The sequence below is a fragment of the Bacillus rossius genome, chromosome 5 (assembly GCF_032445375.1).
Source record: "Bacillus rossius redtenbacheri isolate Brsri chromosome 5, Brsri_v3, whole genome shotgun sequence".
In the NCBI taxonomy this organism is placed as follows: Eukaryota; Metazoa; Arthropoda; class Insecta; order Phasmatodea; family Bacillidae; genus Bacillus; species Bacillus rossius.
The window spans coordinates 81,507,498-81,526,326 of record NC_086333.1 but is presented as its reverse complement, the minus strand read 5'-3'; the positions used below and the strand labels follow the sequence as shown (position 1 = coordinate 81,526,326).

Genomic DNA, 18,829 nt, shown 5'->3' with positions numbered 1-18,829 from the left:
TCAGGAAATCGAATTACAAATCGTTTTGCTTTCATCGCTCAACCCACTTATACTTTCGTAGTTTAGCATTATCTGTAATGTGCTCGCCGGCTTTTGATTTTGGAGAAATCTGGTTTAGCTCGTAACCCAGTTACGATAGTATAGCCGTACTTCTGCACTGCATCATCGATGTATAACGCCAGGAACTGCTATCAGAGGCACAAACAATCTAATAAATTACTCTGTGAAAGTGTAGACTCCTAAACCTATCTAGTATGAAGTTAATTGAAAGGCGGAAATATAGTTTTTTTTTATTGAACCACCAGTAATAAACGCAGTAAAGATCAAAAGTAAAGTTAAGTGCTTTATGTTATACTAGCTTTTACCCGCGGCTTCGCTCGCGTTATGTCCTTAAGTATCGAAGATCATTTCAAAGAAAATAAATTATGGTAATTGTTTTTTTTTATTTCGTGACTGGAATCATCAGTATTTAAAAATTCTAACATCCGTTATAGCTTAAAAAATCTGAAAACATGCTTTATTGAAATATGTTTCACTATTACAAAAAAAAATCATTTTTAATCCTAACATTTTAAAAAGTTCAGAAAAGTTCAGTAATTATATCCACATAATTTTCACTAAATTACAAAATTCTCTTGAAAGTAAAATATAACCTTCATCATCAATGTCCAAACAACAATCACCAAAGAAAATAGACACCTAACCTCAAAAATTTTAAAAAGTTTAAGTATTGCTTGTGGTGACAGAAAAATAAAATTGAATAGTAAATTTACCGCCGATATTATATTATTAAATTAGCGAATTATTGATTTTACTTATTGAAACACCAGATGGCGTTAAATGTCATTCAAATGTCAGACGATCATACATACAAATATCAATTTTTTGGAAAAAAATATTGTTACTTCTTATACCTCCAAGAAAATGTGTATAAAGTTTCATGATGATCGGTTAAGTAGTTTTCGCGTGAAAGCGTAACAAACAAACTTACATTCACATTTATAATATTAAGTAGGGATGGTTATGCATAAGATGCTTATGGTGATGAGTATATCAACATTAAAATAGGTTCCGAAGCACGTTTCCATTTATATAAAATAAGGATTATTACTTTAATAAAACTTCATTTTAGTCATGGTGGAGTAAAAATTTCAACGTCAGAAACCTAAATATTTCTTCCAGTCGCATAAATGTAAATCTGCAGTGAGACAAACATAAAAAATTTTGCGCTCTGTAAGCCGAAACCTGCAAACGCAGTCAGTCGAGGGTACTTGGCTTATCAAAGGCAGCAAACAATCAAAAGGTCTGTATATGCTCCTTGAACACAACGGTGGTGTTCGATTAATCTCTTTGCGCTTCAGGCCAGTATCGATTTATCTCGAACGGAGCGTGGGACTACGTGTGCAAAGTAGTTCCCAAACGAGAATTTTTCAAAGTTGTTTATCGACTGCGCGCCGGTACCGCCGATGCCAACCAACCACGCCCTATTCTTGGGTGAATGCCTCCTCTACCAGAATCCCCCAATCAGAGCCTTCAACCTGACCCCAAGGCCATTCTGACCGGCGAATTAGCGTCATGCGGTAGTACAGTCTGTGTCTTGTTACGTGTGAAATTTGACAATTCTCAGTAGTACTAATGGTCTACGTATCGTTATGTTAGTTTTGTTGTAAATAGTGTTTGTAAACAACTTCATGTGGCAGTGTTCCTACACAACCAGCATACAAAGTGAGCACAAATATTCAGTAAACTTTCCCAAAATCATAAAAACTAAACTATGTGGACGATTTATCTGGAACTTCTTTCATGCAACAGAGTTACCTGAAATAATGTTTTTTTTTTTTTGAAAATTTTTCGGATTCGTTCTTTGCTGGTTGCCTCCGCTTATGAGCAGCTGAGCAGCTGGTGTTTATAATGGCGCCCACCGCACAGCAGAAGAGTTGGTGCGTGCTTTAGTTAGCTGAAAGGTAGTCAGTAACCGTTGTGTGATGTGAAGGGAACACCTTAACACATCTCTCTGGGAGATGGCGTGGTCGTGCAGGTGTCGATGATGTGGTGTGTGGCCGCCGCGATCACCGGACTTAACCCTGTGTGATTTCTTCCTATGGAGATATGTCAAGACAAAGTGTTCGTGCCACCTCTGCCGCTATCTTGGCCGGATCCGAGACAGCGAATCACAGAAACAGTTGAGTCCATCACCGCCGACACATTGTACAAAGAGTGAGAAGTTTGAATACCGCCTCGATGCTTCTCGCGTTTTTCGAGGAGCGCATATTCAGTCACTGAAACTTTCAAATAAGAAAATTCTATTTACTAAAAAAAGTTTCAAGTAAATCCGCAGCACCGTTTATTATTTTATGATTTTTTGACAGTGTTCTGATCATTTGTGCTCATTTTGTATAATGTTTTGCATTAGAAAGTTGGGGAATGGGTATCACAGGAACTACTCTTGGAAACTGACAAATTCGAGACACATTGCATTGCACAGACTATATGCACAGCCACCGACATCACAATAAAGTTGATATAGTACAATCCACGTTTCTTTACGGTGGTACTGATGTCAGTACAGCCTACTTGACTATCAGGCGTCTAGGACTGCACGATGGCCCCTGGCAGTCGCTTGGTACGCAACCTGTTAAACACACACGCACTGAAAGCTGCTCACTCACGGCGTAGCCGCGCCTGTCTACGGTTTCAATTTCAAACAACGTGAAGAATTTCTCCAGAAGACGTGAGATATGACTTGAAATTCCGTGTTTTCTTCCACTGACGTATGACGTGATTTGAGTTCGAGAATATAATACTTAAGAGGACACATGTTCATTGCGTTTCGGAATTTTTGTATCAAACTTAAACTATGATCAGTATCAGTAAAGAAAATATTTTGGAATAATACACTTCTAAATACTAGGATGCAAGCTGTAAATCGTCACCATGATGTAAGGTGTTCTCATATTCAGCAACTGGCCTGTCTGACAGATTCTTCACAACATGTGAACAACTTATTACGCGCTAGCAGCACGTAGACCCAAGGAAGGGTAGTACTGGGCTAGCGAGGCCTGCTAGGCATTATTGGGAAATGGATACACCCTTCCATCGCAACTCGGAGGTGTCTGAGGAGGAGCTACAGTGAAAAGCTGAGGCGACCCATCCCATCATCGCTTCCACTCAACCGCATTAACCCATTGGGCTGACCTGTGGTTGACTCAGATGAGAAGCCCATCCTAAGAGCACAGCAAGGCACCTATGAAGTCTATCACATCTCTGGGACACTTCAGAAGACCCGGAGGACGATGTCTATCCAGCTTGTACTAACTCTCCTAAATAGCACCGCAGCTGTGTCGCCGCTCACTGCTTCAGCCCATCAACGGAGTGAGGACTCCTCCGGACGTGCTCTAAGCTGTCAGAGCCCCCAGCTGCCGGTGTGAATCCAACACCTTGCGACCCAGGCGGTAGAGGGATGTTTAACAGGGTGTCCTGGTATCATCAATGGGTCGCCCTACACTACTGCCGGATTCTCCATGTCACTAGCGGCTTGTACGGACTGCTAGCCATTGAGCTAGAACGGTAGCTGCCCCAATTCAGACCACAGGGTCACCTCGGGAACTGAAGACACGCAGGACCAGTATCTTGGACACGCCACCAGTTCCGGCTGCCCAAAGCTCACACTCTGCAGAATTTATCACACGCGCTCCCTAACCCTCATGGACCGGCATATGTATACTTCCCGTGCGGGGCAGAGTCTGGCGGGAAATGGCGTGGCCCCATATTGCGAGGGAAAACAGAAACCCCATCAGTAGAGACCTGTAAAATACGCAAATTCAAATCTCTAAAGGATAGACTCCATGATCCTCTATGCACTCGTGCAAATTACATCTGCTGATTGGTTACCGACTCGTAACACCTGTTGACTGGAATGATCGTGATTCGCTAATTCTTCTGTTAAAGATTTTTCATTGACTCAGAGTCCTTAATACAAACTGTGGCCCAATCACTGAAGCAAAAAAATTATGTCGAAAGTATTTGGACTCTATCCTATCGCTAAAATAATCCGCAAATTTTACAGGTCTCTACCCATCAGCAATCAGTCAGTGAACTTGTTTGAAGAATTCTTGTGTCCTTTTCCTCCCGCAGGCAGCAGTGAAGTGCGACTTCTCGTGTGAGAGACGCTGTATGTCAACGTGCGATCCCCACAAATGTCTGCATGTGGCCACGCCCACAATTGATCATGCGGTTGTACCCGCAGGCAAGCTATTCCATCCTGCAACCCCTCCTCCTTGAATCATGCCGATACCTTCAGGCTCCCGTAAGACGACTTTCCCCCTTCGCTGGAGCACGTTCCATTGCGACGGCAGCGCATAAGGTGTACCAGCCTACACTCCAGCAAGTACGAACATCTTGACAGTCACTCCTGTCAACAACACGCAGTCCCACTTAGACATGATCATAATCACACCTACTCCAACTGACAGCATGTGGCGACAGGTATTTTCATAATATATGCTGTATTGACTGGAGGAAGACAATGAACAAGGATTCGAAAGTGTTAATAATAATTTGGTGGAATACACCAATAACTTTGTTTGATTGGTGACAGTCATCTTCAGGTTCATCTCAGCCTCAGGGAACTGAGGCACTTGGCTAGTTCACTCGGGAAACAACTACTCGCGGTGACCACTGAATGTCCGTGACAGCTGGGGGAGAGGTCCAGGCGAAGGGGCAACTGTCCTCTCCCGTACATGCGCGCGGTCCTCGGTCTGCGATTGGTCAGTGAGGCTTGGCATGACCGTCGCCTCGGACACTCACAGCTTCCACTTGTATTTGGAAATGTTCTGGCATCGTGGGAGAGATGGGGTGGGTGTACTGGCCGGGACATGACCTCCCCCGCGTTGTAGGCAGTATATTCCGCATGGTCTGCGTACTTGGTCCGGGGATTTGACCATTTGGCCGGTTGACAATGACTAGAAACTCGGCCGATTGGTTTTTTTTCCGGGGGGGGAGGCTGGTGCGTGAGAGAATCCCATTGGACTAAATCCCTACCCTCTCCCTTCAGCCCACCCAACCACACCCCACAACCTTCACCACCCCCTGGAGCTACCACCGTTCCAGCAGCGATCAAACGCACGAAGATGAAAGGAATGGGCGGGTCGAGTGTTGAAAATAGAAGCGGGTCGCATAACGCTTTTAGCCCTCGCCCTGCGCCGAGGGTTTATGCAACGCGGTCTCATGACACACTCGCGACCCCAACCCGCGCCAACAAAGACATAAAACCGACCCTGCAATGCGTACAGAGAATTTAAATACAGTTAGTCTTGAAATCATCCCGTGGAAAAAAAATCACACAAGGAAATGTGAGCCAAAACTGCAAAATTAACTTTTATCCTGAATGTATACTATGTTTAGCAACCTGCCCCGAATTTTTGTTGCTATATCCTCATTGCTCGTCATATGATTAAAGAGACGAAGAATATTTGCTTCGTGATATGCTTAAAGTCCAACCATCGTATCCTTATGATTCCTCTGTGATCATCCCTTAGTTTATCTGGAAAACCCTGAACAATTGAAAAACTCTCGAAAGTTTAAATATCGAATCACGTGCTACATGTCTTAGGATAGCTGCCAATGAACAGGAAACAGTTGATTAGACTATGTAGAAAAATTGGCAGTCCATGTTAGAGGATGTTGAAAACATGAATTCTTACAGTTCCTATGTATGTTGAAGTCAACAGGGCTTTGGACATCAGTCAACAGTCTAAAGATCTAAGTGGGCTAGGTGAGATATTGTGGTGGTGATGATGCTGGGATGGGTGGCCTCAGACTTTCACCATAGCCTGGTTTCCAACCGACTTCTATTAAGTGCCCCACATAGTACCGGAACTGTATCGCTGCTCACTGCATCAGCCCTTCAACGGAGTTGAGTCTGGACATACTCTAGGCGATCAGAACCTGTGTGAATATAACAGCTTGAGACCCAGGCACGGTGAAGGGAACCTCAGCTTGGATTCCCAGCATCAACACGGGGTCACACCTTACTAATGCCTGTTTTCCTATGGCTAGAGACCGGAAAAATTCGCGGATTCATTTCGTGATAGGCTAAACTTCAAACATGTGAGCAATTCTGCTGGTTCTTCTATTGGCTCGCAGTTTAACTGGAGCTTTCTGGGCCAATGGCCAAAGAAGCATCGAATTACAAGCTACCCAGTGTAAACGCCTCACTTGTTAGCACCCAATGAACACGCGTGTTTGCTTGAGAAATGCAGAGGATAAGGAAGCTATACTAGAGGTCAATGAATCCGCGAATATTTCAGGTCTCTACCTATGGCACTAGCCAGCTTACACAGACTGTTAGCCCTTGAGCTAGCGCAGTAACTGCCCCGATCCAGACCAAAGGGTCGCCTTGGTAACTGGAATGTCGCAGGACCCTCACGACCAGAGACTTGGACGAGTCACCAGCTCCGGCTCCCAGGAGCCTACAGTAGTCAGTCAGTGATCAGGTGTGTGGCATTCTCCCGCAGGCAACAGTCATGCTCGACATCCCATGTCCGTGGGAGCCCCAGGGTGGATAAAGGCTGCGTGCCTAAGAGCACTGGGTTAGGGGCGTGGCTCCCGTTTCAGGTCATGATTTTATATTTATATTAATCACTGATCAACTTTTACACTTTTCTAATTGTTTAACTTTCACGAAATTAAAAATATATACAGCGCTTACTTTTTGAATAATTAGCTGCCAAAGTTACATTTTTAACGTTTTTGGGTTGTACAAATAAGGAGAATTTAATTTATTGCAGAACTGAAACTTTTTAGGTTTAACTGCAACGCCACTGGCTACTTAATGATATGGTTTGCATTTCCATCACAAAACCTCATTTCATGTTTCTTGGCTGTCAAAATCGTAACAAATTTGATAATTTTTAAATGCCAGGTATAATTAATTAATATTTTATGAAAGAATTTCAAACCATTTCTTGAAGTAGCCAGTGGCATTGCAGTTAAACCTAAAAAGTTTCATTTTGTTAATAAATTAAATTCTCCTTATTTGTACAACCCAAAAACGTTAAAAATGTAACTATGGAGGCTAATTATGCAAAAACTATGCGCTGTATATATTTTTCATTTAGTATAAGTTAAACAATTGAAAAAGTCTACAAGTTTATCTGTAATTGCTGTAAATATAAAATCTTGACCTGAAATGGGAGTCACCCCCTTAACAAGCCAAAATCAAATACTTGTAGTCCCTGTGTACGATAGATGAAACAGTTGAGAAAACCTGCAGTAATGACTCCCTGGATAGTGGGACGTTGTTTACACACTTGATTCATTTAATTTATTTAAAATCCCCACGAAAGTACGGGGTTCTTGTGACCATGTCCACCAAGGCGCCAAGCTCTTGCTGCGAGTGTCTTTGGTTAGAACCCAACACCTCGGCATGACTCACCTTACGAACACTTATGATACCAATAAGTATTTGCGTGGGTGTTATACACAGATCTGTGAGTTTCAGATAAGTATATTTTATGTTATTTATTTTCTTTCAATGATAAGTTTCAAGTTAAAACCTTATAATCTTTTTTTTTTTTCGACCATCATCTAACACTACATTCGCTTGACATTCCCATTGCCTGTGCAACCGTATACATTATATTTTCCTCTGATATCCCCCGGAACTTCCCGTTATTGATCTCACGTGGTATGAGTTCACATGCATTGGTATCGACGTGGTATGAACTCATATGCACTGCTCTCGATGTGGTATGAACTCGAGTTACGCTGGTCTCGACGTGGTATGAACTCATACACATTGATATCGACATGGTATCACCTCAACCTGCGCTGGTCTCGACGTGGTATGAGCTCGAGCTTCGATAGTCTCGACGGTATGAGCTCATGTGAACTGGCCTTGATGAGGTATCAGCTCAATTTTCGCTGATCTCGACGTGGTATGAGCTCATATGCACTGATATCGACGTGGTATCACCTCAACCTGCGCTGGTCTCGACGTGGTATGAGCTCGAGCTTCGATAGTCTCGACGGTATGAGCTCGTGTGAACTGGTCTTGATGAGGTATCAGCTCAATTGTCGCTGGTCACGATGTGGTATGAGCTCATATGCGCTGATATCGACGTGGTATCACCTCAAACCGCGCTGGTCTCGACGTGGTTCGAGCTCATGTGAAATGGTCTTGATGAGGTATCAGCTCAATTGTCGCTGGTCACGATGTGGTATGAGCTCATATGCGCTGATAACGACGTGGTATCACCTCAAACCGCGCTGGTTTCGACGTGGTATGAGCTCGATCTTCGCTGGTCTCGGCGGATGCATCGGCCGTTGGAGTGAGCGTGGCGACGGGGGAGGGGGGGGGTAGCGCTCTCTCTAATATAAATGTAATATCTCTGAGGGGGGATCTTTGACGTGAACAGCGCTAGGGGGGGGGGGGAGAGGTTCGCCGACGACGAAGGAATCAATCAGCGTGGGCTCTGAAAGGTCGGGGCCATTCATCGTGAAGGTATAGGGGCCTTCCCTGAAAGACTGGGAGGTTTTGTAAGAGAGGAGATTCTATATTCGATATCGTCCCACGGCGAGACCGGGTTGAAATGATCTCTGGTAGCGGGCGGCAGTCCTCGTCGCTGGGGAATACAGAAAAAAATAATTGGGAAATGCCGAGGAAAGAGTAAAATCGCTGGATGAGATTTTGATGTTAGAGTTGTAGACTACCACCCCCCCCCCCCCCCCCCCCAACCAACCCACAGACTTAATTATGTGACTTCATATATCCAGGGCTTGGGCAATATTCGGGGCTGGAAAAAAAAAATTTCTGATCATTCGGTGGCTCATCGTGATTTCCCGTTCCTTTTTGAAACTCTTTCGTTTCAGACGTACAAGTATTGGACATGACCTGGAAAGCTTTGAGCCAGTTACTTTCAGCTGCCACCAAATGTTTATGACCATCAATAGATTTATAATGATAATGTTTAGGTTTTAAACTTATAGCATAAATTGCTTTTTAATTTATATAATTTTTTAAAATTCTCCGCTAATACATTATTAAAAACTAATATTTAATTCCAAAATTCTGTTCTTATTTGTCAAATGAAACCAAATTTAGAGTTCCTGAAAGCCTTTACTACAGTAGACGTTAGTATGTGTTTCAGTAGTTTTTGATATAATGAATTTTTTTATTTTAATATTTTATATTTCGACCAACCTGAAGGCTATATAGTAAAAAAAAATACATCTCGCAATCATACAGCGATTATTTAAAACAATCGTAGTAATAAAGAAATTGACGTAAAAGAATATCAATCCAGAAGAAAAATTCCAATTTATATTTATATATAAATGTTTCTAACTCGGCACCAAAATCTACAAAATAGTAGAATATTTAAAATATTGATTCCAGTTCAGAAACAATTTCTACCTGGTTTTTAGAACCAAATATGAGTAAATATATGAGATTATATTATGTTCTTTTACTTTTCGTGCGACCTGTGGGCTAATATTTAGTTAATACCGAACCATGTAAGACCCAGAAAACCTTAAAACTGGCTTCACGCTATGTCAGCTACCAATAAACTAAGTCATCGATGGTTTTATCGTAAAATGGCTTTTAAAACAAGCACGGTTATGAAAATAATTAGTTTATTTGGTTTAGTGATACAAAAGTGTTTTTAAGCCTATTTCCGTCAATTGGACTGCAAGACGCGAGACTATTCGTTCTAATATGCTGTCATCGATAAATGGTTAGTTCACACTATGATCGAGTAAATTTATTGCTGGTTTTAGATTGAAAAGTTTCTCAAATATTATATGCATATGATCAGATTAATGGTGATGCCCTTCCTTTAAGAAATTAATAAAAGAATATATATTTTTTAGAAAATTAATTACCGATTTTGCTAAAGGTTAATCAGTCAAACGTAAGGTGGCTACCTTAAACAAGTTGTTAGAATTTTTCCTGCCAACAATTTATTGAGGTAATAATAAAGAAACTCTATAACGATAAAAAAAACTGTTTGTTAGGGAATGCAAGATTTTACAATTTACAATTTCGTTCAATCTTTTCTTTGCTAAAACCAAAGGTTTGTCTAAATGTGAAACACTGCTAAGTTTGTTATGTTTCTGCAAACAAACTTTTTGTTTGACTACACTAAAAGCAAGCGTGCGCTGTCATTAAAACAGTGCAGCAACTTCCTAATTGACGGTCAGCTACTATTTCTCTAAAGAAATATATTTGTATTGAAACAATTTTTTGAAAACTCAAGTAAGGAATAACCTGTATAAAAAAAACTTTGCCGAAGGAACGTTTAATATCAAATGAAATTTAATTATTCTTCAATTAAATAGTATCAACTTTGTTTGGGAAAAAAATGGTTTAGATATTTTTTGTCGCAAAGAAGTTATTGGACGTTTATGGATAGTTTTTGTGTTATTTTTTGGGGATAGGTTTTCCCGCATTTATCTGCCGTGCCATCTAAACTTTTCTGTTCAATCTTTTGTTATCTCTCCCCAGCCCCCTACCCCGTTCGTGTTTTTCCTTTTGTCTGACAGATGCCAACTCTGCTGGTCTCGCCCGAAGACACAACTTCGACTTATGCCTCCCTTTCGCCCCCCAAATCCCTGTGGGTCTGTGATCGAAATATCGATTCCCCCTCCCCCCCCCCCCAATTCGCTCGCCACGGTACGCTCCACCGACTGAACATTCCTGCTGGCAACTACACCGGGCAGGCGACGCGATAACTGCACACCAGCACTTCACTGCTGACAGTCAACTAGGGCCCTCCAGATTTGTCCATAAATAAATTCCCCAGTTTCACCTGTACATTATAACTAGAGACCGGAAAATTTCGCGGGTTCAATGACCTCCATGATAGACTCCACTATCCTCTACACACTCGGGCAAATGCAAACTGTTCATTGGCTGTTGACTTGCCTGTGAATCAACACTTCTATGAGTGAGGGTCTCTAATTTGCCCTCATTACTCCAGATTAACAGTGAACCAGTGTCGGAAGCAGCACTAAGGTATAATTACTTGAATTGTAGCATTTCACGGAATGAATCCGCGAATTTTTCAGGTCTCTAATTATAACAGTTTAATTTATGTAGACTATTTACAACAAAAAAATTCTACATCAAATTGAAGGTAAACTAAACTAGTGTTTTTACAAATGTTCAATATGTGCACCTTTATTTAAACGGTACATATCCGACCTAAAGTCAAATTCTTCCCACACTTTAGTTAACACGTCCGGAGTAATGGATGCAGTGTCCTCTTCTATTCTGGGATCCAACTCTGGAAAATCATTAGGTAGCGTAGACACGATATTTTATAAAGTCCTAGAGGAAAAAAAATCGCAAAAGTTTTATGTCAGGTGAACGTGGAGGCAAACTAAAAGAGAGCTCTGTCGTCTCGACCATTACGACCAATCCAACAGTCAGGAACTTCGACGTTCAACCACTCTCGTACAAAGAAATTCCAATTGTGGAGGGGCCAAATCAAGTTTACAAGTTCACCCTCTACTAATTGGGGAAAGAGACATTTTTTTCGCGCTGCGAGCGATATAAAAAAACAAAACAGTATTCGCGCATGCGCTTATCTAAAAATGTTTGAGTTGCTCTTTGTGACCTTGAACCAACACACTAAAACACTTACAGTTGATACTATTATATTTTATAATTGGTCATTCTTTTATGGACTTACTATATTTGTGATTGTGGGTTTATTGTTTGCTCATAACTTTCCGAAGCGTGTTTAAGATAGACCATGTCTATATGCAACCATGCAGCTAGTCTTTGTGGTTGTCCTTGACTACTTCTGCAAGAAGACTAGACTTAACTTGGCCACAAAGAATTTAAACCCCCAAAATTGATAAAATTATGCTGCTTTCTTAAGTTATTCTAACGTCACGTCAAGTGAAATGTGGTCCACACAAGAAGAAGCATGTATTTTAATTTGAACTACGTCGTAAAATAGATCATAAAATAACATGGTCTTGATGGTGTATATATGAATATGGTGTATTTTTGGGCACATAGTTTGTTTTAAAATGAGTTTTTTATTTGTTTTGGTGCCATACAAAAGCTGGAATCATTTGCAGAAGGAATACAACAATCAAACATACAAAACATTAATTAACATAAAAACACACAATTACACATCAAAAAACTGTTAAAACATACATCATACAATTATAAGATATACATATAGTGACCATACGTATAAAAACACAACAAACAGACAAACACATAAATGTGAGAAAAGGTCATAACAGAAATTTTTTTATTACACCTTTTCCAAAATTATGACACATTAAAAACCCTCTACAACAAAATCAAGTTTAAATAATTTATTGAAATGGTTGTAAAATGTCTTTGTGTTTAATTTTGTTTCCAGTGAAAGGTTAATTTTGTGACGTTAAGAACTACAGTTTAACCCGCCAATATATTATGCTATTCTGTTTACTTATCGTATTGAAAGTGTCATTTGTTATATTATTATAATGTGGGAATCTTAAGCCAATCTGCGATATTAAAACTGAGCAATCAGACAGTGATACAGATCAATTCATGAGGATGAAAAAACAATTAGTCTGATGAGAGAAAAAAATTAATGATGATAAAAACAATTGATGAGGGGGAAACATGAGGACAAAAAATGACTCACGAGGATCAAAAAAAATGATGCCCAGTATGCATTTGGGTTCGGACCTAACGTCTGCGTGGGGGTGGTTTCCCGGTGCTGGACAGTGACTGGTCAGTAGGGACCGGAAAAATTCGCGGGTTCAATGACCTCCAGGATGAACTCCATAGTTCTGCGTACACTCGGTTAAATGCCTCCCACTCATTGGCTGCTGTCTTGTGAGACGTCCCAACGTAGCAGCCTGTGATTCGATAAAGCTTTGGTTGGGTGTTTCTCATTGGCCCAGCGTCGTCCAGGTGAGTTGTGAGCCAATAGCAGAGGCAGCACTGAGGTAATAACTATTTGTTTTTTAGCCCATCGCAAAATGAATTCGCGAATTTTTCCTGTCTGTACTGGTCAGTGATTGTCGTCGAGTCGCGAAGTGGTTTGTTTTGGGCCACTTCATAAACGCGTGTAAATGTCAGCTTCTCACAACGGCACGTCGCTGGAACAGGGTGTCCGCCGTGGGCAAGTAGACACCTGTAAGAAGCGGGGGTGAGTTGGCTCTGCCCAGTCGACGTCATCAAACATGCAAGCCGGCTAACAGAATGTTCCGCACCGGCCCCTTTGGAAGCTCGGCGAGGGGTTAGGGGTTAGGGAGGGCCTCTTCGCTTCATCAGCCCTTCCTCTCTCTCTCAGGTCGCTGACTGCAGACAGCCCCGCCCCATGAATAATAGACGCGCGAGAAGTGGCTGGCCTAAAAACTTTTCCCTCTGGTAGTCCGTTTCCCTTGGCACGCGCTCGTTTTATTCCTGGCGTCCGTTGGCTTTTCCCCCATCCCCGACCCACTCTGTGTGTCTCCCACCCACGCCGTTCATCAGCCCTTTTCTCTCTCTCTCTCTCTCTCTCTCTCTCTCTCCCACAGCCGCCAGCACGGTCCTTCGCGAGTCCTAGAAGCCCGAAGGAAGAAACCCTGCTGGCCTCCTGCGCGTCCATCACTGCTACATGATCCGCGCCGAACCCATTACGCTCCTTGTACCAGAATCGAGGATTTCGGCCATTTAAAACTCCACGGTGTTTCCCATTAGTTCAGAGTGTGGGGCGGTGTGTGTCAGTTTAAGTAATGACAGCCGCAAAACTGGTTCGAGTACACTCTGCTGAAAAAAATCATTCCACCGAAAAATGATCCAACATCGTGCAAAACTTGGAATTTTTTTTTTCGTTTGTGCCTAATTGTTTTGTGTTTTGAATTGGCCATTATTATCCTGAAAGTCGTCAAACAGTTCTCGTTAATAATAAACAATGACTAGAGACCGGAAAAATTCGCGGATTCATTTCGTGATAGGCTAAACTTCAAACATGTGAGCAATTCTGCTGGTTCTGCTATTGGCTCGCAGTTTAACTGGAGCTCTCTGGGCCAATGGCGGACTATTGACCAAAGAAGCGTCGAATCACAAGCTACCCAGTGGAAAGGCCTCACAAGTTAGCACCCAATGAACACGCGTGTTTGCTTGAGAAATGCAGAGTATAATGGAAGCTATACTAGAGGTCAAAGAATCCGCGAATATTTCAGTTCTCTAACAATGACAGTAACAAGTCATGTTCAGACCTCAAGGTTAGTAACTACAGTAGTTAAGGTGATGTGTGCACCTGTGTGGTGAGGAAATTCAGAGTGACTACACGCCCCTTAACAGGCAATTTTTACCAGTTACCAAAGAGAGTACTCGAGAATGTTTATCAAATTAAAGTATTGTTTGGGATCCAAATAACTAAAATTAATTATTATTTCACGTTATATTCTACCACAACATTGAACAAACTCTAAAAGCCCTCTAGATACACTTACTTCTATAACCCAATTCCATTGGACACCAATTAGAAGACGTTCAGCCAGTGTCGAACATTTATGAAAGACATCACTAGTTCTCTGAGCCTAATTCAACTTGCAGGTAGAGTTTCCAGAAGAGCAGCCAATGAGCATTTTGTTTTTGCTCTTTTGTGTAACGAAATACTTATTAAAAACATGTAGCCAAATTCATGGTTTAGCACCAAAGTTCGTACAAATGAACTCAACAGAATTTATCCTATCTATTTACTAACTCAGTCGCTGATGATTACATATCCAGATATTTCATATTTTTATTCAGTCGAAAAATGGACTGAAAACTTTTATGATTTATACAGAATTTGACCGCGGGTTTTTTGTCACATCCCTTAACGACCGGTAGCCAATATCAACTAAGTTTTTTAAATGATTCATGCAATGGGGCATTTTGATTTAATACAATTTCTCGGACATGAGCCATTACAGTTTTGCTCATAGGGAAAAAAAAATTCCTGTTACAAACAATGGAAAACTGCAGTGGCGTATGTCCAAGAAATTGTATTAAATATTAACGGGTTATCATTGAAGTAAGCAAATCACGCACAGCCACTGAGTGTTGCAATCAGCCAAAGAAAAAGCAGCGCATTATGTGAATCTACGAACATACTCGTGTTTCAACTGATGGTTAGAGACCTGGAATATTCGCGGATTCATTGACCTCTAGTATAGCTTACATTATCCTCCACATTTCTCAAGCAAACACGCGTGTTCATTGGGTGCTAACATGTGAGGCGTTTCCACTGGGTAGCTTGTGATTCGACGCTTCTTTGGTCAATAGTCTGCCATTGGCCCAGAGAGCTCCAGTTAAACTGCGAGCCAATAGCAGAACCAGCAGAATTGCTCACATGTTTGAAGTTTAGCCTATCGCGAAATGAATCCACGAATTTATTCCGGTCTCTACAAAGATGGTTCTCCCCAGGGCTCCGGCCACTTTGTGCCCGGCCAATGGCAAGTACTCAGTGGCGTAACGGACCGTGAGACGACGCAGTAACTCATAGCGGCCACAGTCCAACGCCCCTGTTGTGCATTACCCCCTCCCACCCCCTTCTAACCCGGCGAGAGACAAACACTGGCCTTAATGGGCGTGGACCTGGGGATTTATGGAGTCGTGCTGCATACGTGCATTGCACGACGTTCTTAGCAATAAAAGTGGGCTGCATGAAAGCGCACCGCTTAAAGTTTTTCTTTCTTTACGCAAGCATTTGAAAAATTTCGACAAACCAAGGAAGACAAATCAAGCGAGAAATATTGAGAAGGTTTATTACTAGGAGCTGTGAATTTTTGAGAGCAATACGAGACATTTGCCTGTTTGTATCAAAGGGAGACGTTAGAGAAAAGCATATTGACTCCTACACAGAAAAAAAAATTCTGCACTTCAAGAAAAGATTCCATTGTAAACCTGTTGTTCAACAAATATTCTGTGAAAGAAGAAAGATACTGTGATTTTGTACAACAAATGCTGTGGTTTTTTTTTTGCATATACCTATGTAGTAGGCCTACTTTTTTTGAGATAAAACTGTGTATTTCTTACGAAAATCTGTCCATAATTTTAATATTTTAATTGATTCTTCATTCAAGCATATATTTTTTAAACATTCAAAATATAAATGAATATTCAAGAATTTAAATTTATTTTAATTAATGATGCTTATTAATGTGCGCAGTTAAAACTGGAAACATATTCAGGGAACGGTTAACAAATAACTTCAACTAAGTAGAGGGACGACACAAAGCATAAATGCCGGAGTAAGCATCGGAACAATATTTTTCAAACGATACAGCTCTTTTCAAGTAAACTAAAATTTTTTACAAATATCTGTGATTTTACATAAGTATTTCAGTTCCATTTACAAAAAAAAATTTCTGTGTAGTACAAGGGTGAAAAATTTAAATTAAGAAGTTTCTGTTTTATAGAGAACAATCTATATAGAAAATGTAATTCAGTAACCTTTCCACCTAATCCAGGAGCCAGGCGGGAAGGGAAATCCAAGAGCCTGGCAGGAAGGGAAATCCAGGAGCCGGGCGGGAAAGGGAAATCCAGGAGCCAGGCGGGAAGGGAAATCCAGGAGCCAGGCGGGAAGGGAAATCCAGGAGCCAGGCGGGAAAGGGTAATCCAGGAGCCGGGCGGGAAGGGAAATCCAGGAGCCAGGCGGGAAAGGGAAATCCAGGAGTCGGGCGGGAAGGGAAATCCAGGAGCCAGGCGGGAAGGGAAATCCAGGAGCCGGGCGGGAAGGGAAATCCAGGAGCCAGGCGGGAAAGGGAAATCCAGGAGTCGGGCGGGAAGGGAAATCCAGGAGCCAGGCGGGAAAGGGAAATCCAGGAGCCGGGCGGGAAAGGGAAATCCAGGAGTCGGGCGGGTAGGGAAATCCAGGAGCCAGGCGGGAAAGGGAAATCCAGGAGTCGGGCGGGAAGGGAAATCCAGGAGCCAGGCGGGAAGGGAAATCCAGGAGCCGGGCGGGAAGGGAAATCCAGGAGCCAGGCGGGAAGGGAAATCCAGGAGCCAGGCGGGAAGGGAAATCCAGGAGCCGGGCGGGAAGGGATATACAGGAGCCGAACGGAAAAGGGAAATCCAGGAGCCAGGCGGGAAAGGGAAATCCAGGAGCCGGGCGGGAAGGGAAATCCAGGAGCCAGGCGGGAACGGGAAATCCAGGAGCCAGGCGGGAAAGGGAAATCCAGGAGTCGGGCGGGAAGGGAAATCCAGGAGCCAGGCGGGAAGGGAAATCCAGGAGCCAGGCGGGAAGGGAAATCCAGGAGCCAGGCGGGAAAGGGAAATCCAGGAGTCGGGCGGGAAGGGAAATCCAGGAGCCAGGCGGGAAAGGGAAATCCAGGAGTCGGGCGGGAAGGGAAATCCAGGAGCCAGGCGGGAAAGGGAAATCCAGGAGCCAGGCGGGAAGGGAAATCCAGGAGCCAGGCGGGAAAGGGAAATCCAGGAGCCAGGCGGGAAAGGGAAATCCAGGAGCCAGGCGGGAAAGGGAAATCCAGGAGCCGGGCGGGAAGGGAAATCCAGGAGCCAGGCGGGAAAGGGAAATCCAGGAGTCGGGCGGGAAGGGAAATCCAGGAGCCAGGCGGGAAAGGGAAATCCAGGAGTCGGGCGGGAAGGGAAATCCAGGAGCCAGGCGGGAAAGGGAAATCCAGGAGTCGGGCGGGAAGGGAAATCCAGGAGCCAGGCGGGAAGGGAAATCCAGGAGCCAGGCGGGAAGGGAAATCCAGGAGCCAGGCGGGAAAGGGAAATCCAGGAGCCGGACGGGAAGGGAAATCCAGGAGCCAGGCGGGAAAGGGAAATCCAGGAGTCGGGCGGGAAGGGAAATCCATGAGCCAGGCGGGAAAGGGAAATCCAGGAGTCGGGCGGGAAGGGAAATCCAGGAGCCAGGCGGGAAGGGAAATCCAGGAGCCGGGCGGCAAGGGATATCCAGGAGCCGAACGGAAAAGGGAAATCCAGGAGCCGAACGAAAAAGGGAAATCCAGGAGCCAGGCGGGAAAGGGAAATCCAGGAGCCGGGCGGGAAGGAAATCCAGGAGCCAGGCGGGAAAGGGAAATCCAGGAGCCGGGCGGGAAGGAAATCCAGGAGCCGGGCGGGAAAGGGAAATCCAGGAGCCGGGCGGGAAGGAAATCCAGGAGCCAGGCGGGAAAGGGAAATCCAGGAGCCGGGCGGGAAGGAAATCCAGGAGCCGGGCGGGAAAGGGAAATCCAGGAGCCGGGCGGGAAGGAAATCCAGGAGCCAGGCGGGAAAGGGAAATCCAGGAGCCGGGCGGGAAGGAAATCCAGGAGCCGGGCGGGAAAGGGAAATCCAGGAGCCGGGCGGGAAGGAAATCCAGGAGCCGGGCGGGAAAGGGAAATCCAGGAGCCGGGCGGGAAGGAAATCCAGGAGCCAGGCGGGAAAGGGAAATCCAGGAGCCGGGCGGGAAGGAAATCCAGGAGCCAGGCGGGAAAGGGAAATCCAGGAGCCGGGCGGGAAGGAAATCCAGGAGCCAGGCGGGAAGGGAAATCCAGGAGCCGGGCGGGAAGGGAAATCCAGGAGCCAGGCGGGAAGGGAAATCCAGGAGCCGGGCGGGAAGGGAAATCCAGGAGCCAGGCGGGAAGGGAAATCCAGGAGCCAGGCGGGAAGGGAAATCCAGGAGCCAGGCGGGAAAGGGAAATCCAGGAGCCGGGCGGGAAGGAAATCCAGGAGCCGGGCGGGAAAGGGATAACAGAGGTGCGGTCGTTTGAAGCTGAGCTCGTCAGCAAGTCAGCGGAGACTACAGAGGCCTGTGTCTGTCTGTTCCGGGAACTCGCGGCCGCTGGCCTCTGAGAGGGAGTCCAGGAGGGGTTGATGTGTGGTGGGGGGTGGAAG

The 18,829-nt window shown here is 44.0% G+C and overlaps 2 protein-coding genes across 2 annotated transcripts; both read left to right on the top strand.

Annotated features, from left to right (window-relative positions):
• The first annotated feature begins 6,409 nt into the window (after positions 1-6,409).
• Positions 6,410-17,813, top strand: LOC134532319 (collagen alpha-1(III) chain-like). Its single transcript, XM_063368738.1, has 2 exons — positions 6,410-6,482; positions 16,465-17,813. Exons 1-2 carry the CDS (start codon positions 6,410-6,412, stop codon positions 17,811-17,813), a joined length of 1,422 nt encoding a protein of 473 aa, XP_063224808.1.
• Positions 17,810-18,787, top strand: LOC134532318 (myosin heavy chain IB-like). Its single transcript, XM_063368737.1, has one exon. It carries the CDS (start codon positions 17,810-17,812, stop codon positions 18,785-18,787), a length of 978 nt encoding a protein of 325 aa, XP_063224807.1.
• Positions 18,788-18,829: the final 42 nt, after the last annotated feature.

What these genes read in the sequence shown, in the direction of transcription:
- LOC134532319 (XM_063368738.1), top strand. Translation starts at nt 6,410, where the DNA reads ATGTCGCAGGACCCTCACGACCAGAGACTTGGACGAGTCACCAGCTCC. An exon ending in CCAGGAGCCTACAGTAGTCA is followed by an intron (nt 6,483 to 16,464) that starts GTCAGTGATCAG and finishes CACCTAATCCAG; the next exon opens with GAGCCAGGCGGGAAGGGAAA.
- LOC134532318 (XM_063368737.1), top strand. Translation starts at nt 17,810, where the DNA reads ATGAGCCAGGCGGGAAAGGGAAATCCAGGAGTCGGGCGGGAAGGGAAA.